This window comes from Corapipo altera, unplaced genomic scaffold (genome assembly GCF_003945725.1).
Source record: "Corapipo altera isolate COAL_440 unplaced genomic scaffold, ASM394572v1 23, whole genome shotgun sequence".
NCBI lineage: Eukaryota > Metazoa > Chordata > Aves > Passeriformes > Pipridae > Corapipo > Corapipo altera.
The window spans coordinates 9,400,421-9,425,636 of NW_020884878.1; the positions used below are offsets into that span (position 1 = coordinate 9,400,421).

General features: G+C 35.2%; 1 protein-coding gene across 3 annotated transcripts in view; it reads left to right on the forward strand.

The window, feature by feature from the left end:
- Positions 1 to 25,216, forward strand: part of ATG2B (autophagy related 2B) — a 48,051-nt gene that overhangs the window by 10,210 nt on the left and 12,625 nt on the right. The window contains exons 7-32 of one of the 3 annotated variants that reach the window (XM_027637651.1): positions 2,464 to 2,560; positions 3,604 to 3,786; positions 4,453 to 4,607; positions 5,331 to 5,442; positions 5,582 to 5,843; positions 6,711 to 6,861; positions 7,411 to 7,503; positions 7,680 to 7,868; positions 9,094 to 9,367; positions 11,085 to 11,190; positions 12,285 to 12,477; positions 12,622 to 12,764; positions 13,874 to 14,031; positions 14,286 to 14,458; positions 14,768 to 14,915; positions 15,767 to 15,966; positions 16,825 to 16,905; positions 18,605 to 18,711; positions 18,980 to 19,072; positions 19,894 to 19,964; positions 20,957 to 21,033; positions 21,274 to 21,444; positions 21,930 to 22,071; positions 23,021 to 23,223; positions 24,192 to 24,418; positions 25,093 to 25,201. In XM_027637651.1, the coding sequence (XP_027493452.1) occupies positions 2,464 to 2,560; positions 3,604 to 3,786; positions 4,453 to 4,607; positions 5,331 to 5,442; positions 5,582 to 5,843; positions 6,711 to 6,861; positions 7,411 to 7,503; positions 7,680 to 7,868; positions 9,094 to 9,367; positions 11,085 to 11,190; positions 12,285 to 12,477; positions 12,622 to 12,764; positions 13,874 to 14,031; positions 14,286 to 14,458; positions 14,768 to 14,915; positions 15,767 to 15,966; positions 16,825 to 16,905; positions 18,605 to 18,711; positions 18,980 to 19,072; positions 19,894 to 19,964; positions 20,957 to 21,033; positions 21,274 to 21,444; positions 21,930 to 22,071; positions 23,021 to 23,223; positions 24,192 to 24,418; positions 25,093 to 25,201 (3,918 nt within the window). Of the gene's footprint in view, positions 1 to 2,463; positions 2,561 to 3,603; positions 3,787 to 4,452; positions 4,608 to 5,330; positions 5,443 to 5,581; positions 5,844 to 6,710; positions 6,862 to 7,410; positions 7,504 to 7,679; positions 7,869 to 9,093; positions 9,368 to 11,084; positions 11,191 to 12,284; positions 12,478 to 12,621; positions 12,765 to 13,873; positions 14,032 to 14,285; positions 14,459 to 14,764; positions 14,916 to 15,766; positions 15,967 to 16,824; positions 16,906 to 18,604; positions 18,712 to 18,979; positions 19,073 to 19,893; positions 19,965 to 20,956; positions 21,034 to 21,273; positions 21,445 to 21,929; positions 22,072 to 23,020; positions 23,224 to 24,191; positions 24,419 to 25,092; positions 25,202 to 25,216 lie in introns of all 3 variants that reach the window. The other 2 variants (XM_027637650.1, XM_027637652.1) reach the window with 2 other exon arrangements.

The window sequence follows — 25,216 nt, forward strand, 5'->3', positions numbered from 1 at the left end:
TAAAACTGGCTATTGACCTGTCTTGTATACCATACTATATTTCATAGAAAGCATAAAGTTTCTACTGGAGTAGAAAAGTTTTTTTTTATGTCCAGCAATTTCTAGTCAATCTTTAACTTTTCTTGTTAATTCAGTTAAGAAGGGGCCTTGAAAAGTTAAATAAAATTTCGTTTGGTGTGAAGTAGAAAAATGCTGGCTATTTCAAAAGCATGAATACTTAATGCAGTTAGCACCCTTAAATTAATTGATATCCAGATGTTGCTGAAGATTTTCCACTTTTGTCTCATTAGATATATTTTAATATAGCTGGCAGGAAAATGTCAAGGGCAGAGTTGAGAGTAAATTTTGTTTTATACGAAATGTTCAATACAACGGAAGACTAAGCAGTGATCTCTGCAAGTTGTTCTTGAGTACAGGTAAAAATGCTGTTAGGTTAAATAAGAGTAACAACCAAACTAGTGAATGGATGTAATACTACATGACAAAATTGAAGAAGGAGCTGATTTTTGGTTTATCGGGTGGAGTTCATGCATATTGAAAAGAACATGGATACAGTATATTGGTTAGTCTAGTTTCAACTCTTTGTTTTACTCTGGAAACTGAGTTATGTTACAACAGACATTTCAAGCATGTAAAATACAAAGTACACTTTGTAACTTCATGTCAAGTACACACATTTCAGTAGTGTCATTTTCTTACAACTCTTTCCAAAGGATGGAAAAAATAGAGAACAGTATACAGAACTAAATGATCATTTATTTTCCCTGCTTAGGTAAATCTTCCCTTAAGGTCCTTATAAGCAAAAGTATATTTTCATATAAATGCACTCAGTTGCGTGCCTGTTTGTTTTGTTTGGTTGGTTTTTTTCCCATGAGTGTGGTGGCTTGATCTTGGCTGGCTGTCATACACCCATCCAGCTGCTCTCACTAACACTTCTCAACTGGACAGTGGGAGAGAACGTGATGAAAAAGCTCATAGATTGAGATGAAGACAGGGAGGGCACTTAGCAGTTACTGTCACAGGCACAACAGACTCAACTGGGAGAAAATTAATCGACTTTATTGCCAAGTAGAATGGAGTTGAATGCTGAGAAACAAACTAAACTAGCTTTCCCTCACCCGTTTTTCTACACAGGCTTAACTTTGCTTCATAATTCCCAACTCCTCTACCTCCTCATCGCCCTGAGCAGTGCAGGGAGGATGGGGAATTGAGGGGTTGCACTCAGTTCATAACGGTTCCTCTCTGCTGCCCCTTCCTCCTCACCCTTTTCCCCTACTGCAGTACAGGTCCGTTGTGTTGCATTCTTTCACAAACTGCTTCAGTGTGGGTCCTGTCCATGGGCTACAGTCCAGCAGGATAAACCTGCTCCCACATGGGTTCTCCATGAATGATGGTTCCTGACCTGAGAACCTGTTCCTGTGTGGGCTCCTCTCCATGGGCTGAGCACCTCCAGGAACCTGCTCCAGTGTGGGCTCCCCACAGGTTTCCTCCAGGGCACATCTGTCCAGTGACTCCTTGCATGAGCTGCAGTGTAGATTTCTGCTCTGGTGTGATCTCTTCCAAGGGCTCTGGCAGCTGAAGCACCTGCTTCCCCTCTTTCTTCCCTGACCTCAGTGTTTGCAGGATTGTTTCTCTTGCTGTTTTTTTTCCTCACTGCCCATGCAGCATTTTTCCCTTCCTAAATCTAAATATCTTTTCGAGGAGTCACTACCAGCTTTGCTGGTAGGCTTAGCTGTGTCCTGAGGTGTGTCCATTACAGGTCTGGCTGGAACCAGCTCTAGGCAGACCCTGACCTCTTGGCCCTGCAGCAAAACCTCGCTGCCAATACCTTGCCACACCCAATACAATGAGTAATAATCATGAATGGACCAATGTCTGGGAGTACAGGATTCTTGAACTGAAAAATAAATCCATAAAAGTATTTAAGATAGTTCTGCTTTGATTTGCTTTCTAAAGCTAAGTGGCTTGCTTTGTTGCATACCATCTCAAAGCAGTTGGACTTCTATAAACATCCCACTCATCATGAAGAAAGTATGTGAATTTATTCATCTGTATACTAAAGAGATGTCCTGAAGAGACCCTTCACAGTTTTAAAGTCTATTTCAGAAGGTGCTGATGTCAATATTTTATAATTAGTATGTGATAACTAACATTATATAGTTGTTTATTTATGGAATTATTAAAAGGAAAAAGATTAGCAGATGAATGAAATTCTTGAGTTTTTCTCTTCTGAGATTGTGTATTTATTTTAACCTAATGCATTTGCATTTATCCTGCCAAGCTACAGGTTGGAAGCAGTACGCAATTAAATTTCTAGATGTTGTGCAGAAAATGAAGATACTGCTGGAATGGCTATATTTACATCAAAAGCATAAAAAATCTATTATCAAAATACTTGATTCAAGACTTGCAGAGAAAAATTCCTTCAGTGTTCTTGAAAGTGTTCTTCCTTTTTCTTTTTAGTTGGATATAGATGGACAAATAGACTCTGTACATCTATTTCTGTCACCAAGACAGGTGCATCTTCTTTTGGACATGGTAGCAGCTATTGCTGGACCAGGCAAGTGAACATTCTGTAAAATTTAAATATATATTGCAATGACCAAAAAGTGAACTTTGCAAGATAAATGAATTTCCTTAGTGGAAAAAAAAAATTTGTGGTGAATTATTATGAATGTTTATCTGATATTAGCAAAATGTTTTGTAGCTGCTCTGAATTAGGGCTATGATCAATTTATTGATTTCAATTGCAAATTGTAAATGCTAGTAATGAAAAAAATAACAAATAAGGCTTGACAAGTACTATATAATAGGGCAAGAGATGAGAAAATTCTAAGCGGAGAAAATCAGGAGACCAAACCAATTGTGGTTCTTGTAGTGCTGTTTCAGGAGAGTAGCTCACCTTCTTTGTCCTATGCTTTAGTGGCAGGCACAGAAATCATAGAGCAGACAGTAACTGAGTCTGTTTGTCCATATTGGTGAAGAATTAACAGCAGTGTTTGAACTACTGCATTGGAAGGATGAGGGTGTTTTGGTTTGTTCCCCCATCTACCTTATGTAACAACAATTATTAGGGTAGATAGTTAATCTTTTCAAAAAGATTTCCCATGTCCTGGGTAGGTAATTAATATTCTTCTGATACTGATATATTTGTTGTGCTGGACTTGTTCATTGTTTTTGGACAACTGGAGAAATATTACATATAGCTTCCCATGTGTGTGTGATCTTCAAATATGAAATTTTAAAACTTCCTTAATAGTAAAACCTTTAAGAGATTGTGACCTTAGTCCCTAAAGCTGACTGAGAAATGTGTGCTAATATTATATGTGACTTGCATATATGACCTTAAAATATTTTCTTCAGACTTGAAGTTAATGAATACTGGGGAGAGAGTAGTCTGTTCTGGACAGGTAAAATCTTCAAACCAACAAAATGCACATAATACACATCTGATGTACAACAGACGTGTTTGTGTATATATATATATCTACAGATGCATATATATACAGCAACAGTTAATTTTGAGATTAATTTTTGGATTTTCTTAGGGATACTGTTAAGGAAATTACAGGGAGCTTTCTGTCCTTTTTTTTTTGAATGCAGAGAGTCTAAACAGAATAGAATTGTCAAATAAAGATAGGAAGAACCGACCAATGCAACAGGAGGATGAGTACCGGATTCAGATGGAGTTGAAACGTTATTTAAGAAAAGAGTCTTTGTCTGCAGGAGCATCATCTGAACAAAGCTTCTATGAGACAGAGAGTGCCAGAACACCTTCTAGTCGTGGCAAGTATAAAAGACCATGCAACAGAGCAAATAATCAGTTGTTAACATTGTTTACATTGAGTGTTCAGCTTTGAATCTTACCAACTTATGTATTGAAATAGCATTACAGTTATTTGATGTCAAAGTTGTTGATTGTAAAGTTGAATAAAAAATTAACTATTTTAGGTATTGGACTAGACTTGATTCAGTATTTCATTAAAACTGTTTGGTTTATATTAATGTGCACACAGCAAATACACATGCAGTATAACATCTTTTCAAATACATGGTTGAGGAAATTACATCTAGAATAGAAATTACATCTAATAGTTGTATTTTCCTGATATTTTTATTTCAATTTTTTTTGCTAATTATTTTTAATGTGAAAGTGGGAACTTTGATTTGTCAGAAGGAGAGTGCATGACTTTCTATAAAATATGCCACCTTGAACATGAAAATGAGACATTTAACTGTTTTTTCCTTTTGATTTTTATTTTTATTTAAGTCTCTCTCCATAGACACTACTAGTCTCAGCATCAAGAAACCTTGGAACTTCTGTAAATAATGTATTTAGCTACTTACTCTGTCTAGCAGTTAGATTTGTAAACTTATGAATACATTTCTGTTAAAAGTAAAGTGATTTTTTTAATAAGAAAATAACTCTTTGCTATCTATGGTTCTTATTAGAAGAAGAAGTTTTCTTCTCAATGGCTGAAATGGACATGTCTCACAGCCTTTCCTCCCTTCCACCTCTTGGAGACCCTCCAACCATGGATCTAGATTTGTCTTTAACCAGTACATATACAACTACACCAGCAGGATCTCCACTGAGCACTACAGTGGTATAGTATTAACTACATTTAAAATCTTTTTAAAATTAACAGTTTTGTCTGACACCATTGCATAACTGTTGCATTCTTTACAATATCAAGAACTATTGAAAAATTCTAGAACAATGGAAAGTGTTTAGAGTTGATAATGTTCCTTTTCTGCTATGGAAATTGAAATGGAATGGTTCTTATTTATTTGGCCACTAAGCTAAGAAATGTGTTTTCAAATGCCTTGAAGCTTATGTGGGATGCTTTGTGATTCATTTTCTTTTTAATAGCTGCATGTTTGCCACCTGGGTTTTCTTTCAGCGTAGACTGCATGGGCTCTGACAATAAAAAGTACAAAATTGTTGTTATACATTATTCCTCAAACAACGTAAAAACTGAAGTTGTTGTTATCACCATCTTTGCCAAATTTGTTATATGCCTAGTGTTTTGCTTAATGAAAACCATGGAGAATAGTTGAGCATATATTCTCCCATTTCTCTGTAAAAAGCACATGGAGAGTGCAACTTCAGCTTTAAAAATATGTGGATGTAGAAGATCATAGAATTAAAAAGCATACCCCAAAGTGAAGCAGATCTACATTAATAAGTTGAGCACTAATACCCCATGAAATGGCATGATGTTGATTATACATGTTGGGGTTTTGTGTTTCTTTACCTTATTATTTGTGTTTGATCTGATATCTAACAACTCTTTGCAAATTTAAGGTCATATATATTTTTGTTCTAGCTTCAACCAACTTGGGGTGATTTTCTTGATCGTAACAAACAAGAATTACAACCTCCAAGAGGTTCTTCGCTAGCAGCCAATATGGTTCACCAGACTTCCTTAAGAAGGACATGTAAGTAACAATAGACAGATAATTCTGAAAATGAATTGTTACACAGCAACTTGGTAAAAAGAAATGAAAATCAAAAGTAAGATGATTTTATAAATGTGTTATTGCTGAAAAATTACGTGAACTTAATTTTGTATTTCAGCTATTCCATCCAGATCTGTTTCTGTGGATGAATCCAGACCTGAGCTGCTTTTTAGACTGGCAGTTGGAACTTTCTCAGTGTCTGTACTTCATATTGACCCTTTACCCCCACCTGAAAGTTCACTGAACCTTAACCCATTGACACCAATGGCTCGGGATTTCTTTGCCCGAATAGAAAAGATCGAGCCAGTTAAGTTTTCAACAGAAGATTTTCTGTCCTTCCGAGAAGTATTTGCAGAAGCTTGTTCTCATGATCACCTTAGGTATAACTTTGCTTATTAATAAATATAATTAACAAAAATATATTTTAAGTAAATTTGAATTAAGTAAGTTTATTTCCGTAGGAATTGTGTCACTTAATATTTGAATTGCATTAGACTTCTTTATTAATTTCAAAATAATCTTGAATTTTGACATCTGTTGTCCAAGACTTTTTTTTTAAATAAGAAAAAAAATATTATAAACATTAAAATCACCTAGCTTTTTAATAGATGGATTAAATTAGGTACAGTTTCTACCACAGAAGTCTAGAGTCAAGAATCATTAAGGTAATTATTGCTTTAGAAACAGCTGTGTTTTACAGGACTATTTTTATTCCACTATAGTGATTTCTGCTTGAAGGAGCTTAGGAGTTTACTTAGTGCAAAATAGTGTATTAATAGGGATAAAATATAAGTGTGAACAAAATCATAAAGTCAGTCAACAGTCCTTTTTTGCGGAAGTTTTTACCATCCCAGTACAGTGTATGAAGTAAAATATGTAAGGGTGTAAATACCATTTCTTACCTTATGCATGTAATTTAGACTTTCTGAGACATTTGACTTTTTCATTGTCTATCTAAGGATGTTAGATTTATGTGACTTGCACCTCAGGTTAGATGTCTAAAATGTTCTTCACAAATTTCTCTATGTTGACCATTGCTGAATGTGTAACATGAGTGCCATTGTCTTTGTTGCAAAATCTGTTATAATTAGATATTTTCATATTTTTTAAGAAATTATGGTTCTTTTAATGATTTTAAAAGGATTGTAGTGATCGTATTTTGCATATTTAAATCTTGACTTTGTTATTTTTATTGACTTTGATATTGTTTTATGCTACTTTTCATAATTCGTAATTTTAATAATTAGGTTTATAGGTACTGGCATCAAAGTGTCTTATGAACAAAGACAAAGGACTGCCTCTCGAAGTTTTAGTACTGATTTGTCCATTGGTGATATGGAGTTCCTGGAATGCCTTTTTTCTACTGACTTTCATTCCAAGCAGCCTCACTATACAGAGGTATGTAAAATATAGAGTTCCACAGCAAAGAAATTTTAATTGTATAACTGACAATGCTAGATTTTAAAATGGTTGTAATTTAAATTTTTCTTCATTTTATTTTTTTTGTTTTTACTATTTTAAATATGTTATGGTTTTAAGATACAGCTTCTATTTTAATTCTGAGCTCAGACAGTGAACCTGACTGCTGTCATACCTGACAGGAATAGCACCAAGCAGCCAAACTTCACTAGTTTACTTCTTTTAAATCTGCTTAATGCAGTTTGGGAATTAAAGTAAATGTTTTCTAAAAACTAACCAATGGAGTTGAGCAATGCAAAGGTTTCTTTGCATGATGATTATTCTTCCATCTCTTTTAATGGTCAGAGACATCCAATAAAGTAGCTGAGTAAGTGCATTGAGTGAGCAGTTGGGCTGGGGCTCTGTTCACTGACTTGAATGTGGGTTACCTGCTGTCTGTTCTAGGTAAAATGTCATAAATACCTTCTCCTGTGTCAACTCTTTCCTCCTTATTTATTAAGTACTTTTAATACTTTTTTTTTTCTAAAGCTGCTGACATTTCATTCTGAAGAAAGAAACGATTCTCATACTGTGCCATGCCTTCAGCTGCATTATAAGCATTCAGATAATAGAGGACCTCAGGTAAGGTGGCTGATTTAAAAGACCAACTTTCTGTGTAATAACCTTTGTCTAATTTGGTTTATTTGAACAGAAAGCTATCTAACTTGTAAAACAGAGAGTCCTTAACTCTCAGTTATTATGATTTGTTTCACTGTGTTGTTGTTAAAGATTTTACTGCTTTTTCTCTTTCTTTTTAGGGTAGTCAAGGGAGACTCAGTTCTGTACCACAGAAGGCAGAGTTACAAATAAAGTTAAGTCCAGTATTTTGTGAGCTGGATATTAGTATTGTAGACAGACTGAATTCCTTACTTCAGCCACAGAAACTAACTACAGTAGAGATGATGGCATCTCACATGTATGCTTCTTACAATAAGCACATAAGTCTGGTAAGTTAAAAGAGAGGTAGATTCATAAACTTGCTGGGTTTTTTGCAGGAGGAAGACAGGATGGCACTAAGCCTGAGATTGCTAGTTCTGATTGATTTGTGGTGGTTGAGGTTTTTTTTTTTAATGTGAGGGGGTTTTGTTTCTTTTTGTTCTGTTCGTTTGTTGTTTTTTTTTTTTTTCTGACACAGAACAGTAGCCATGTGACATAGGTTCTCATTTTAGATTCAGTGATTGCATGTTTAATAACACACCTAAAGACAATGGTAGATGCTTCATAAACTGCATAAATTCTCAGCTTCTTGAAGGAAGCAGAACTGAGCCAAAAAGAGGAATCTTGACTGACTTCTCATCCCTGAACTCTCTAATCATGCTCTCCAGCAACTGATGTAAACTGTTGCTGACAATTACACTTTTATATTGAAATCTTTGTGTCTCAGTCAGCCCCAGTTGCTTCTGCCTCTCTATCTGCTTTTGGGGTAGGTCACAGAGAGGATGGGGAGCATTCTAGTGACTGGGGACCAACAGAAGTTTTAACACAATAACATTAAACTGGACTACTTTTCTTGAAGTACTTGAGGAATGATTAACACAATTAACTACACAGCAACAAATATCTTCATGTAATTTTATTGCTGCATCGATCGATTCCAAAAAAATCAGTCCTCAAACCTATTTAAAAGAACCCTTATTTAAAGAATGTGTAAGACATCAATCATTTCTATCGATATGGTTGTGTCCTGAGAGTTTGATTCTTTTCAGTGTTGGTCAGCAAAACGCTGCACTCAGGGAGGCTTTGAAGGACATGTCAGTGACAGGAGCTGGATGACATGACTTGTTGAAAGGGGCAAATACACAGGATAGTAATTCCTGGCTTCTTAACAATATTTTAAAAAAAAATCTGAGACACAGTATTTCCTAACTGCAGCTGAGTATTGTTTGGTACTCTGTCTATAAGAGAAAAAGAAAGATGCAAAAATAGACTTTTTTTAAAGGATTGCTACCTTCTGCAAATACTTGACTTCTAACTAAATAGAATCTTAACAGCACCAATAATAGAAAAATATTTTAAGACTAATAGCAGTTGGCCTTAATGTGTGTTTTCTGTGATACATAAATAATATTTTTCTTTTTTAGGTATTGCATCATCAAAAAGCTTTCCCCATAGTCACTTTTAATGCAGTTTTCTCTAATTTAGATTTTTTTTTCCGTTTACTTTGTTTTTCAGCATAAAGCATTTACTGAAGTTTTTCTGGATGATTCACATACTCCTGCAAACTGCAGAGTTTCAGTTCAAGTCACTGCCCCAGCATTAAATCTCTCTGTTCGCTTCCCAATACCTGACCTACGGTCAGATCAAGAAAGAGGACCATGGTTTAAGAAATCACTTCAGAAGGAGATTCTTCATCTTGAATTTACAGATATGGAATTTAAAACTGAATTTATAGGAGGCTCAACTCCAGAACAAGTTAAATTAGAACTTACCTTTAAAGAGCTAACTGGTAAGAATCGTAACATTATATTAAATGTTCTTTTTATTTTCCCAGATACTGTGTAGTTGAGAAAAAGGTCCTCTCATGTGGATTAACATAGGGAGTGTCTTTCCACCTGAATTTTTGAGTAGATATCTCTGCTGTAGTTTAGTGCTCTGTACTAAATACCAACATAAGTGAAAACAAAGTAATAGGAGGCTAATGTATATAGGTGTAGTGCTTGCATTCTTGGTTTTTGAGATTTGAGCAAGTATTTCTTCTATTTTCTGTTACACTGTTATACCAGTTTGTTTCAATTTCATGTATCTCTCGGTTCTCTATCCCAGGTAAGTTTTGTAGATTCATAGGAGATTACTACAGCTCTGTAAGTTAGAAGTCTAGTCTAGAAATGAAGAATCCCTGGATGAAGGGATAGAATGCACCCTCAGCAAGGTGCTGGCCACACAAAACTGGGGGGAGTGGCTGATGCACCTGAAGGCTGTGCTGCCATTCAGCAGGACCTTGATAGGCTGAAAAGTTGGGTGGGGAGAAACCTAATGAGGTGCAATAAGATCCAGTGTAGGGCACTGCACCTGGAGTGGAGTAACCCCAGTATCAGTACAGGTTGAAGGCTGACCTGCTAGAGAGCAGCTCTGGAAAGAAGGACCTGGGAGTATTGGTGGATGACAAATTGACCATGAGCTGGCAAGTGTACCCTTGTGGCCAAGGAGGGGCAGTGGTGTCCTGGGGTGCATCAGGAAGAGTGTGGCCAGCGGGTCAAGGGAGCTGATCCTCTCCCTCTACTCTGCTCTAGTGAGGCCACATCTGAAATGCTGTGTCTGGTTCTGGCCTCCTCAGTACAAGGAAGACAAGAAGCTGCTGGAGAGGGTCCAGCAGAGAGCAGTAAAGATGATGAGGGATCTGGAGCATGTCTCATATGAGGAGAGACTGTGGGAGCAGGGTCTCTTTAGTCTGGAGAAGAGAAGGCTGAGAGGGGATCTCATTAATGCATCTAAACATCTCAAAGTGACGTGCTGAGAGGATGGTGCCAGACTCATTTTAGTGGTGCCCAGAGACAGGACAAGGAGTAATGGACATAAACTGAAACACAAGAAGTTTCACCTCAACATAGGGAAGAACTTTACATTGAAGGTGGCAGAGCACTGGAACAGGATGCCCAGGGAGATTGTGGAGTTTCCCTCTCTGCAGATATTCAGAACCAACCTGGATGTGTTCCTGTGTAACCTTCTCTAGGTGACCCTGCTTTGGCAGAGAGGTTGAACTAGATAATCTGCAGAGATCCTTTCCAATCCTAACGATTCTGTGATTCTGTGATTGATTCCCTAAATAACCATCAAGAAAACTTTAATAATTTCATGCCTCTAATATCTCCCAAAGTAATAAATCTGTGGAACTGATTTATATTTGCAACCTTCTCTGCTTATGTGTCATTTCATGTACTTATCAAGACTGTGACAAAATGTAGTGATTCTGTAAGTGTAAATGCAGATATCTGTGCATTAGAAATGTCTTGTTTTCTAACTACTGCTAGCTAGAAAATAATGTGAAATAATTTTTGTTTCTAAAAGTTGATATTTTTTGGAGGAAGAGACAACCAAATTTGCCTAAGTAGCTTAGTAAATAGCATTGAAAATTGCTATGTTAAACTCTAGCCTGAGGAGCAGCTAACCTGAAGTTAGCAGCTGTCATTCCTGTGTTAATTTTTAAAAAATCTCTTTCTATTCAGGTTCATTTGAAGAAGGTAATGCAGAAACACCAATAAAATTTTTTCAAGTGTCTGGTGGCACAGATGGAGATGTAACATCGTCATCAGACAATTTTGACTGGCCTCGGTAAAAAAATATTTGGGGTTTTTAAATGTGGGTTGTTTAGATTTTTAAGAAGCACTGTTATTTTTGTGTTTTTAATGCAGAATGCCTGTGTGGTAAATGCTTGAAAATAATTTGCAAAGAAAGAAAACGTAACTAGTGAAAAGACCTCATGAATTTATAAAAAAACCCAACCCCTAAAAGAAGTATAAAAAGCTTCTTGAGTAAATGTCAGTGAAAGTTAGATGAATGATTAGACTTGAAACTTTCTCCCATTTTTTTTGTCACTTTACCTCTTCTACTTGTGCATTCAAGACTGAATACCAAATGACTCCCCATCAAGTTTTACCTAAAAATATAATAATAATATATTAATATTAATGTTATATGTTTATAATATATTAATAGTAATTATATAATTATTTAATAAATTATATAATATATTAATAAGCCAGAATAACAGTAAGAATAACTATATTGAGACTGAATTATTGCAGCTTGTATCACATGCAAGGCAATACAGTACTTGGGATTTACTGAAGAGAAGGACCTAGCAACTGAAGCATGTAATAAGATGTTTAAAGAGGCAGTTTTAGATTTGCTACAGAATTTGCTGTGTACTTTTTATGCCACAAAATTTAGTGGCTTCCTGACAGCAAGTTTGTAGGGAGATTTTTTCTTTTATAATAGCACAAATAAATTTTTCTGTAACAGTGTTTACATATAATATACTGCATCATGCAGTATTTTGAATAGCTGTTAATGATCTAGTGAAACAAGCATTATTTTGGGAGAGTGCTAGGTTTTTCTTAAAAAATGGTCACCTAAATGGTCACCTGATGGACTTGAAAAAAGCAGACAGTAACATTTTCTTTCATCTGATGGTTGTTTTTCCATATCCCTTTGTATGTGTAAGTTTGTTTTTTTTCTTAGCAGTATTGCTTTGGGTAATAAAATATGTTACTATGTAATAAAAAAAAAATCCCTGGTCTTTGAGCTATTTAGTCTGTGTGTATTTAGTGGCAAACCAGTAGAACTAGGGGACATGTGACAGTGCTTAAATATAAACATTATAAGCATATCTAATGGCTTATTCTGCATAACTTCTCCAATGTCAGGATTGTATTGAAAATAAACCCTCTGGCTGTGCACTCTATTCTGGAAAGGATAGCAGCTGAGGAGGAAGAAGGTGATAATAACTTTCAAGAGGAAGAAGAAGGAGGGTCTCATTCTTTGAAGGATGTCTGTGATATTAGAAGACCAGAGCCTTCTCCTTTTTCTTCTCGTAGGGTCATGTTTGAAAATGAAGAGGTACTATAAAGTTTTGTTATTGCTTTATGCTTATGGTAGACAAAATTAATACATCCTCACTGCTTGATATACATCTTCTGGCTACCACTTTTGGGTTTTGGTTTTTTTAACTTAAGAGGTTTTTTTTTTTCTTTTTTCTTTCAGATGGTGATGCCAGGAGATGTAGTAGAAATGACTGAGTTTCAGGATAAAACAATTAGCAATTCTCATTATGTACTGGAACTCATGTTACCAAACATTCACTTAACATTACCGAACAAAAGCTTTTATGAAAAGCTTTACAACAGGCAAGTATGATAATTGTTTTTGCTTGGTTATCATGACCTGTACTCTTAGTTCTGTATTCACCGTTGATAAAAGCAATTGAATAAGCAGATGTAGCATTTGTATAGTTTATTTAAGAACGTGAAAGGCTGTATAAATATTTTTTCAAGTTAACATCAGAGACAGCATTGTCTCAGGCGTCTGGTCGGTGCCATGACAGCCATCTGCTAAGAAGTGTTTGGCAGATATTGTGAGCAAAGGGTAAAGCTAAACAGTCGTTTATCTCACTGAATACTTGGTTCAGATCTCTGTTTGCAATATTTCATTTTCCTCTAATCTTTCTGATTTCTTCTTTAAGTAGATCATTGTACTTCAGCAACTGTTGCACTCCATCTTATTGTTTCCATCTTTAAATCTAGAGTTTACAAAGTAGTCAGGGGAAGAAACCCTAACCCAATTTTGTAAGCATTACAAAGCTTTACAAAAGTGTAGAGAGAACAATTCCAACTTGCAGATGTGTGTTCAGCTTTTATTTTTGTTAATTCCCTGTCTGAAAGACAACAAAATACTACTAAATTGGTACTGTGCTATGTTAGATGCAAGAGAGGTGCCGACTTGTTTTAGCCTCTGATAGGTATTACTTCACTTCTAGAGTACTTTTCACTTCCAAAGTGGCAAAGCTGATCCTTCCATTGAATATTCTGTTGGAATATTTCTGCACTGAATGTCACATCTGTCTTTACCATAGCAGACACACTCACTTGAAATCAAAAGAACAAATTTTTCCTGCAACTTGGTTGAGAATTGATGTGATGAAAGTATGATTTTCTCACCCCCTCCAACCTACTGAGCTAATATGTACCTCCTTATAGAGGCTCTCGTGTCACTGTCAAATGTTAGACTTTGATATGTGCGTACAATAATTACAGAGTAAAGGTTACTTTCATTATTTATTGCTTTTACACATTAATATATTATTCTTTCTTGTGCTCTTGAACTTTTTTTCTCTATCTTGTTTATGGAATCTGAAATCTGTTATATGAAGTCTGCAAAGAAAATATGCTTGACTGACTTAATATAAAGTGGGAACACAGTCATATGTTTTGTGTAATGACAATGTATTTCTTCCTAGGATCAGCAATGATTTATTGTTGTGGGAACCCACAGCTCCATCTCCTGTAGAAACATTTGAAAACCTTTCTTATGGTGTTGGACTATCTGTGGCCAGCCAGCTCATCAACACTTTCAGTAAAGACAGCTTTAGTCAATTTAAATCTGCAGTTAATTATGGTAATACACTTAATAAATCATCTAGAACTATAGTGATTTAGAAGCATAATTGGCTGAAGTGATTAAACTGTTAGTGGAAGGATTTTGTGAACTTAGGAGAAAACATAAACCAAGAAGACAAAATGTAGATTACTGTTTATTTGAGTAAAATAAGTGTGAAATTGAATTGCATTACCAATGGAAAAACGAGTTATTGACATAATATATATACTAGTTAGAGAATGAGTTGAGTTGTTTTTCATTTTATCTATTAGATGATGAGAGTGGATCTGAGGAGGAAACACTACAGTATTATTCCACTGTTGATCCAAACTATCGTTCACGCAGAAGGAAAAAGCTGGACTCACAGAATAAGAACTCACAAAGCTTTTTGTCTGTTCTGCTGAATGTGACACATGGATTAGTGTCAGTATTCACAGATGTAAAGGTGAGGCTCTGAGACTGGAAAAAGTTGTTTGTTGTTTTGACCACAGGATCCCTTCATGCTGTATGTACTTACTTGGAAAGAACAAGTGTTTTTAACAGTAATTCTGTAATGTTCATACTACTATACTATAACTAGGCAATAATGCAATACAATATTTTGCCAATTGTGTTTACTTTGCTTCACATGAGAATAACTAAAATAAAAGCAGGAAAGTATGTATTAGTAGCAAGTGTTATGTTAGTTTAGACTGTCTAAATGCAGCAAACTCAGCAGACAATAGTTTTATCCTTTCTATGCTTCCTTCAGCAGGATGATGGAAATACACTGGAAGGAAAGTACGGTGAATTTTGGTTTGAGTTCAACAGTGGTTCCCTTTTCAGCGTGACTAAATATGAAGGCTTTGAGGACAGACACTATGTTTGTCTCCATTCTAGCAGCCTCAATTTATATCATCAAGGTAGGGTGGCACTGACATGTCTTTGGGACTAAATTTGAAATGAGATGAACTTGCAGTTTTTTTAGGAGAAAGGCTGTATTTTTTTTTCTTTTTTTAATTTGATAGTGTATCGTTTGGCACAACAGATTTAATTCATGGCTAAACTTTCTGAAGACTATAGTAATGCAACTAGTTACGATAACTATATTTACTTAGTTTGGCTCAAACTTTTCCTTGGCAACTGCTGGTCTTCATTGATACTGTGATCCTCTGTCAAATTAGCTGTACAGTCTGTTCTTTACTATGAAAGTGCTAACTTCCTACATGTTATTGGTTGTTTCATTCAAAAAGTTACAGGGTACCAGCGTCTGCTATGTCTTTCCTGGGTAGCTAGTTGTAGTCAGCAGATGAAGAATTTTGACTGTGTAGTTTGTATGGCTGGTAGCCCCCATTTAGTTAAACTTCTTAAGGTTTTCCCCTCATGTTTCTGAATCAGTGGTATTTTCAATGCAAGGCTTAATTATTATATGTTTATGGGTTAGCATGGCACTGTCTCATAAAATGGAGACACGTGTTCTTATTCTCCACATAACCTGTTGGAGATCTGTCCTTTATTTCACCTCTGCCATTTTGTTGGGCAAATAAAAAACTTAAACCTTGTAGTCAGACTGAAGATTTTAGCTTGAACCCTGGTTTTAAATATTGGACCACCTGTAACCTTCCCTTCACAGTTTTTGGTCGTTGGTGTTCATGACTAACTTTGATAATTAAAATAATTTTATAAGCGTAAAGCATGAAAAGGATTTTCCTTCACTCTTCCCTCAGTAACAGCTTTGAAGCCTGAGGTAACTCATTCTAGAATCTCTTTGCAGGTTTGGTGGATGGGGTTGTCCCTTCCTCTGAAGTACGACTGCCCAGCACAATACGTCCCCATTGGTTAGAACCTACTATTTGTTTTTCTGAAGAAGATGGTCTTAGCAGGACTACTTCAGATGGTGTGGGAGTGGATAGTCCAAGTATGCTGACTGTTGCAGTCAAAATCCAGTCAGATAAAGTAGAGAGCAATACAAAGGTTTGTGTTTTTACATTTGTGCTTTTATAAATTGAGTTACTTCAATTTATATGGAAGCATCTAGATGTGGAGTTACAAGGGCTATAGATAAACAAACCATGACATTCATCCTCAAACTGTAATTTTCTGTTAGAATCTTATGGGTGGATTCTAAAATTTAATTATCAGTATGATTTACTAATTCTTTCCATTGTTTCACTTTGCTAATCACTCTGCATTTCATTACTGACTGCATTTCTTTGACAGTTTTTTCTGACTTCGTTTGTTTGTTTTGTTGAGTTTTAATCTGGTGCCAAAACAGACAAGAACAAATATAAAGAGTTAAAAGCTTTCTGCTCAGTTTACTGGCAGTATCATCTAATAGGTAGCATTTGCTTACCTATTTGGAGTGACATAGCTAAATAACAGCAGCATTCATTGGTGTGGCTAAAAGATGACCTCTTAGCTGGTGACAAACAGGTTGGAGTTATCTGGAGAAGGAACCTGCAGACCTGTGAAGTGTTGTGGGGGGCTGAACTGACTCAGATTTGAACAGCATAAGAAAGAAGTACATTGAGTTGGTACTCCTGCTAATTTCTGGTGAATCCTGGATTGAATGTGCAGGTGGCCTTCCTTCCATCACCACCACAAAACTGTTATTTCTAAACTACACTATTGCAAAAGGTACGAGACTGTATTAGCCAGGGTTTCTGTATGGGGAAGCAGGGTTTTTTGAATGCTTAATCCTGGCCCAGTCCTTTCTTCATTTCTATACAGTTGGAGATTTCGGGAACAGAGGGATGATACTATTTCATAATCTAAATGCCAAATAGTTACATATGTTTCATGTAAGCTAAGTCATGCAACTTTGTTGTGCAGGAATTTCTAGTTGCTGTTGGATTACGGGGAGCCACCCTTCAGCACAGAGTACTGCCTTCAGGTTTAAGCTGGCATGAACAGGTCAGATTGCTACAGTTTTCTCAACTGCATCTTCAGTTTCAGTCTCATTGTTTTAATGGGTTTGAGTATCAAACTAAACCTTGACATAAAATCTAGGTGTTAAGCTATGTCTTATTATCATACTCTTCTTTTGAAAGTGTTATTCTTTCTTTCTTGTCTCTTTTTGAGACCACTGATAGGCTGTAGTCTTGCTTTTAAATTATTTCATGTGTATTCACTTGGTTCAGTTCCTCTCATGATCCTAAATCCACTACATGTCAGAGAGGTTCGGGGTGGGGTGGGGGTTATTTTGTTCTGTAGTGGTTTGTTTTAGTGTTTGGGTTTTTTGGTGGTTTTGTTTTTGGTTTTTTTTAAGAATTTTGGAAGAAATCTTGGTAGTGCAATGCTATTTAAGTACTTAAATGATTCTTTAGTGAAAATTCACCCACAAAACAAGGAAAGTACTTGCAGCACTGAAAGCATTTCCCCATTTTTCCCTTCTGTTCACTTTATTTCTCAAGTCTCGTTTCTCCCTTATATGTTCCCTGTTTTGCATAGTTTGAAGAGCAGTAATGTGGAGAAGAAGACTTTAGGGAGGTAGTAAGCAGCAGTTTACCCAAACACTTCTGAATGAGGAAAGTTGTACTCAGAGCTGTGGATGCAGAGGGACAGCACAGCAGCCAGGGGTGGAGACCCTGTGTATGTGAACTCATGTTAGGCAGGACATGCCATTAGCTGGGTAGCAGTGTAGTTGCATGTGCTTACACCATACTGGATTACAGATAGTAAACCCTGACATTCAAATTTATCCTTCTTATCCTCCGATATGTGTGGTGTGCTTATTTTTATATGCATTGATATTGTATAACTTCATGGAGCTGAACTTATAGCTTGAGACCCTGCTGTGTCATTACTTTCTTCTTAGAATGATATTCCCGTGGGTTTGTGTAACCTACTTTTAAACCATGTTCCATATTTGCTTTATGAATTTGCTCAATTAGTAAATGCACTTGGGAATCTTTTGGAGGGTGAGGGGTGAAATAAAAAATTGTCCGAAGAGACAGTTAGAGGAAACAATTAAAAGGCTAGCAGCGATGGTATGCCCCAGGCTTAGAATAAATGAAGAACTTTTATAGTGTAGCAGATTTGATAAGGAACTATGACAGATCTTAAAGAGGAAGATAGGTGTTTATTTTATATGGTAATACATGAAAAATCTGTATGTACAATGCTTGTGCACATATTTCTAGTTCTGAGCATATTTTCCACCCCAGCCCCAAGAAAAAGAAGGATATCTTGATACTTAAAGTTAAGATATCTTAACTTTAACAATGTTCAGTATTACGAGAAAATTTAACTTTTTAGACAGAGAGCAAAGAAAATGATAATACTGTAGTAACAACTGCAAAGAAGGATGAATGAAACTGTATTTTAGCAAGATTTTAAAAATGAATTGTGAGACTTTATATGCCACTTGGGTCTTTTCCATACTTTTGAAGCTGCGATTTTGATGGTGTTTTTTGCCTTGTTTCCATTCCCTGCTTTTCTCTAAAAAGACACTGAGTAAGCACCTTTACATATCTGAAACTGTTCTCTCCTTTTCTTTCTGCTAATCTTGTTATTGTCATACCTGCTAGAGATTTTCTTTTTTGCAATAGATGATTGAATATTTATTTAACAGATATTGAACTATTAAAATAAAATGTTTTTTGATTTTTAGATTTTATATTTTTTAAATATTTCTGATGAGCCTGTTCTGGGATATAATCCTCCAGCTACAATTACAACTTTTCATGTCCATCTATGGAGTTGTGCTCTTGACTACAGGTAAATAAAATGCAAGTGTTTGTCACTTGGTGGCACTGCAGCTATATATTTATTCTTCAAGAATGTCTGAGTTTGCATACTAAAGAGAATATTTATTTAGGCTTTTTGGGAAAAAGTACTTAACAGAAATCCCTTAAACTGGAAGCAATTTAAAGTAGGATATACACTTGCCTAGGCCTGGGAAGATGTAGTTAGCTCATCTGTAGGGCTCTGATTGCACTTCTAAATAGATACAGAGTATTAATTTGTTTTTCCTATTTGTTGTTAGGCCATTGTTTTTGCCAGTCAGATCTCTACTTACTGTTGAAACTTTCAGCATTTCAAGTAGTGTTGCAGTAGATAAATCCTCTTCTACTCTCAGGTATGATTTAAATGATTGTAATTCATGGAAGCTCCTGTAAAACTTGTAATGCCTGTCTGCTTTTTTGACCTTGGAAGCATTCTTATTGTGTAAATGATCACACTGCTTTACATATTTTGAAATATACTTTGCTTATGTGTAATCCTTCTGTTTTACTAGGTTAAATAATTTTTTAATATATTTTTTTATTTAGATTGCTTTCTTTAACAACCAGCAATTCTGCATGTTTAATAAGGTTGAAAGATGTCCTGAGATGATGTTGTGTCCATTTTATTAATTAGAAACACCTTAAGATTTCTTAAATATTTGTTATTTGGAAACAGTATATTAATTAATTAAATATTTAGTGATTAGTGAACAGCTCTGTAACTTTTAATAATTTTTCTTGCAACTTTAGTTGAATATTCATTCTGTTATATGTGTTCTGATGTGAAACATTTACCAAGTTACTTGATTTTATTGATAAAACTTTTTAAATTACCCTTGAAACAAATGTGTATGTTAGCTTTATCAAAAAGAGAAAAAGGCAAAAAAGGAAATAAGTGACAATTCTGTATGTCAAAAGCATTATTTCTTATTCTAGAAAGGATCAAATATAAAAACTGAAATGCAAAAACAATATAATTAGGGATAGTGAAAATATGTTACAGTAGTTAATTGCCAGTGAATTTGGAAATTATGAAAAGTTAAAGTGAAGAGTTTACCTTTAAGATACGTTAGGTATATTTGTGTTTTAAAGTACTTTTTTCCTATACCAATTTCTTTTGACTGGTAGGTTGTACAGCATTTGTCTGGCATCTTTGTCTTGTTTTGTTTTCTAGGATAATTTTAGATGAAGCTGCTTTGCACTTGTCTGACAAGTGCAATACTGTTATGGTCAACCTCCATAGAGGTAAGGATGTTTTAGATGTGACTGATCAATTGTAGAGCCTAAAGAAACAAAATTACAGTCATATTCAGCATATATAAAGGTTACTGAAGAAGAAGTTTGAGGAGATAAGGAGCAGCAAGTTGAATATGAGTGAATAGCGCAGTGTCGATGAACATGTGAGTGCTCTAGTTTAGATTTGTTCAGAAGTATGTCAGAGAAGGGCAACTTGCAATTCCTCCATTGTCTTGTTAAAGTTTCATAATGGGTATTGGAAAAAAGCATATTTTTAAAAATCAAGAGTTTCACAGAAAGAAATTTTCATAGAAAAGAGATCTCATTTTATGAGATGTATTCAGAATAGTTGAACTTCAAAGGTGCTATATGGCACAGAGTTCTAGTTCTGAAAAGGATACCAACTGGTTTGCTCTCATTGGAAATAGTAAGAACCTTTAAGGACTGAGGAACTTAAATCAATATTTAACAAATGAATTGGAAAAATAATGAATCCTTGTACCCACAAATGTGTGTATTTAGCTTAGGTTAGAGATCTCTATTAAAGGACACAGTAAAGGTATGCCTATTTTGTTTAAACAAGAAAAGAGGGTAAATAAGTTATTTGTGGTACTGAAAGATGAGTACATGTGAACATGTGTTCTCTTTCTCTAACTTCAACTAAAAAACTGGTCGAATGCTTAGTCACTCAAGTTGTGTGTGCCTCTGTTTCTCTGACTCACACAGATGGGATGAGGATAAATACCTTAAAAGATTACATTGCACACAGATGGTGGCAGTGGGAGTGATATATTGGATTGAAATTATTTGAGTTCTTGATTTGAGTAGCTGAAACTTGAACTCAGAGACTAATCCTTATAAGAGAAGAAAACGTGGAGATATAAAAGGTTTTGATAAAAACCTTTTTTAATGCTATTTTTGGCAGTGTAATAACAAGAAATACTTAATAAGGATTGTGTTTGTTATTATCTTAATATTTTTTTCTAATTATAATTTTTCAGATTATGTTCGTGTTATGGATATGGGACTGCTGGAACTAACCATTACAGCAGTAAAATCGGATTCTGAGGGAGAAAGAGTAAGTATTTAATCATAGACAAAGTAAAATGTAAAATCTCCATGAGAGATTGTGGTTGAAAATTACCTTATTATACTTAAAAGTAAACTGAAAAACTTTCCTTCATTTTACTATTTCTTTTAAATTCTTTTTGACTAGTTAAGTAAATTAATTTAAAAACAACTGTGTAAAGATGCTATTTTTATGGAATCTTAGGATGATTTGAAGTGCCTTCTTACCTTTTTATTGTTGCTATCCTAGACCAAACCACGTTTTGAGCTGCACTGTTCCAGTGATGTAATCCATATTCGTACCTGCTCTGATTCGTGTGCTGCGCTGATGAATCTCATACAATATATTGCAAGTTATGGTGATTTACATCCACCTGCTAAGACAGAGGTTAAACGTGGAGTTAGCAAGCCAAAAATGAAGGTATAACATGGCAAAATAATATCAACTTAACTTTGTGCTTCTTGGTAATATGTTTTAATTTTAATCCCCATTCTATTTCCAAATAATATGAGATTTCCTGTGAAGAAATTAACAGATTGTATCTAACTTACATTATTTTACTCTTAAATATATTTTATTTTTTTTTCTGCTTTGGTCACTAAATATTTTAAAATGTTTTATACTGTTTACCTGTTGTACTTTATTCTTTTCTAAAGAATGAAATTCTAGGACATATATGAGCTGTCCAGGTATTCTCATTATCTAAATATCCTGAACCATAGTGTTCTAACCTACTCTATGAATTATCTAACTTGGTGTTTCAAAGTACTTTGATTATTTATCAAGTAAAGATGTTTCTTCTCACAGTTTAAGAGCTGTGAATCAAGCTTTTCTAGCAAAATCTTTCTCAACACAACACTGCAGTTGTCTTTCAGATGTAACTATGTATAGTTCCTCTCCTACAGGTAGAGACCTTTAGCCAACCATCTTCCCATGGACCAGTCCTCGCTGAATCAGAGCAACAGATTCTACGGGATTTGATGAGTGATGCAATGGAAGAAATTGAGACTCAACAGACTGCTTCTGCCATGAAACCAGAATCTAATGGTAAGAATCCTCTAAAGGCATAAGTACACATGAAGTACAGCCTTTTTGGAAAGAAAGAGGCCTTGAAAGTTTTGTGTACGTAGGGATGGTGCAGTAAGAATGGGAGCGGATACTTATGATGTCTGAAGTTTTCAAACTATGAAACAGATTCTTGCTTTTAATAACAGTAATGCAGAATCTTGTCAAATACACATTACTGAGATACCAAAGCAGCAGGGAAGGAATCTGTCAAGACCCCAAATTCTGTAAGACTGTAAGTTAGCATTAAGTGTAAGTTTATATGTCATACTGCAATGTGGAGGAATCAACGACCTCTCTTGTGTGTATGAAGGTAGTCCAGGAAGATGGTACAGTTCTAAGTCACAGGAAGAACTTTTGGCTATGAGGAATTCTTTCCATTAGCAGATAGAACAAGATAGATTGATTTTTATCACAGGATTATGGCTCCTGTACCATGGCTAGAGTGTAATTCAGATTTAAATTTGCTAAGGATTTTGTACTGCAAATATAGAATGTCATTATTTCTGTGATGTCTGGTCTTTTTGATGGTGGGAGGTGAGCAGTCACTGTAGTACTGAAAGTTATTGATGCTGTGGTCTTACTACCAGAATGAGAAACTTGGACATGAAAATACTTGATCTATGTTTGGCAGGTTTTGGGTTTTTGTATCTGTGGCGGTTTTTTGCAAATAATTTTCCCATCTTTTCTCAGTTCATCTCTGCTAGTAACTAGTTATGATTATATTGTAATTGCTTTCAATTGAATACTGGATGAATTTTGAAAATTGTATTTTATTTATAGTAGGAAGTGATTCAAGATATAATAACCAAATTTCCTTGATGTAATTGAAACTAACAAGTGTTTGTTAATTCTTAAATAATTTTCATGTCTTGTAAGGATTTTTCCACTGAAACATGGGTTTTTTTCTCCACCCTTCTTCAACTCTCAGGAGTTTTGGATGACAGATCTCAAACTCAGGAACCATCTTGCTCAGATCTCTTCCTGTTTCCAGATGAAAGTGGAAATGTCTCACAAGATTCAAGTCCCACTTATGCTTCGTTCACTCATCACCTCATAAATGAGGCCATGGGAGATGTTCCAGCAGAAAGTGATGATTTCTGCATTCTTTTTGCACCAAAAGTTGCTGTTGCTGTAAGATCCTTTGAAAATTACTAAAAAAAGTCCATATATAAACTGAATTAGTGAAAAGCCTATGTAAGACTTAGACAAAATAGATTTCATAGATTTCTGTGATACTTAGTGATGTTTTTTATCAGTGGGCAAACTAGCAGAAAAATAATTTTTCTGTTTGAAAGGAACTCTGGATTGTTACTGCAAGGAATAAGTATTTTCAGATAGATATGATTTTTCTATATCTCAGCACTATGTAATTGTTCTCTGATCTGAATGTTACATTAAACTATTGGCAGTTTTCCTACATTTTAGTCATGTTTTATCATTGCCATTTTGACTTACAGGAATGGCACACTTAGGAAAAAATGTTTTAGGCAAAACCCAGTATTTAGCAAAATAGTAGATTGCACGTCTTCTAATCTTTTATTCATTTCTATCATAGTCTAAGCTTTCAATATTTTTAAGGACCTAAGATCCTTGCCAAAGCTCAGAGAAAAGCTTGTGTGTTGCTTTACACTGATGTCCATCCTCTGCATGGTGTTCATGTTGTTCATAGTATCTCTGGTTTTGTTCATCTTAATAGACAGAAGTAGTTCCTGGATCCCTGATTAGAAGCTATATTTTCCCAGTTATGTTTGAGCTTGTTTGTTTTCAAAGTGCTAGTATGGTAGCCTAGGCTCTTCTATGGGTTTTTTTTTGTTTGCTTTCAATTAGTACTTTGTTGTGTTTACAGTTTGGGTGGGGAATTTTTTTGTTTTGGTTTGGGTTTTTTTGTTGTTGCTGTTTTTAACTACCTCTCAGTTTTTAGTTTTTTTTCATATGCTCTTGTCTTTACTTTATAAGAAACGTTCCTAAAACAATTATGTGTTGGATAAGCTTTAGAAGACAATACAGAATAGCTTTTCTTTTCATAGGAATGAATTAGGCATCTCAATAAAGAAAGCAGATTTCATCTTCTCAACGCTATACACTTTTTTTTTAATTAGGAAAAAGAGGAAGAACCAGTTATAAAAATAATGGTTGATGATGCAATTATCATAAAGGAAAATCATTTCAGCCAACCTGTTAAAAAAACAGATACAAGCAAAGCTCCTCTGCATTTTCCTGTTCCTCTGGTACGCTACGTTGTAAAGGAAATATCTCTTATTTGGCATCTTTATGGTGGAAGGGATTTTGGGACTGCACCACCAACATCACCAGCTAAAAGTTTCATGTAAGTGTTTCATGTAATTCTGTAGATTAGAACCCTTAAAAATACTTAATTTTCTTTTAATTTAGAGTAATCTCACTGTGAAATCTCAACGTCCCTTGCTCACTTCTTTGCTCCCTTCTCACAAGGAGTCAATCACAGAATGGTTTGGGTTGGAAGGGACCTTAAAGATCATCTAGAATCTTCTTCAGTTTAACTCCACACACCAGAGTGCATTTTTCCCATGTCTTAACCTGGACAAGCTGGGTTTGGGGTTCGGGTTTGCTGATTTTTTTTTTTTTTTTTTTTTTTTTTGGGAGGACGTGGTGGAGGGACGGATTTTGTTTTTAGTAATATTAGAAGTCAAATTTTCCTAAAGAGATCAGGGCCTAAGGAACTTAAGAGTCAGGTCTACCAGATGTCATATCAGATAAAGAGTTATTAAAATTATCACAACCAAAATTAGGAAAATGTTCTCTGAATGTAATTTGGGGGGACACATACACGTAGCATTCCACTTAAGTATGCATTACTTGAAGAGCAAAAAGAAATTATTTGTTTAACAGTAACACAATTTCAGTGGGTTTTTTTGAAAGCCATTTAAATACTAATAAGTTACATCCATTGCATTTAGTTTTAGATTAACTGTGAGATAACTTTAATCTGCAAAAGTGTATTTTTTCTTTTTATTTCCCCAGAAGTCCCCATAGTTCTCCTTCTCATACACCAACAAGGCATGGGCGGAATACAGCATGTGGGGGAAGAGGAAGAAACCCTGACTTCCTAATGGAAATACAGTTAAGCAAGGTGAATGTCAGACAC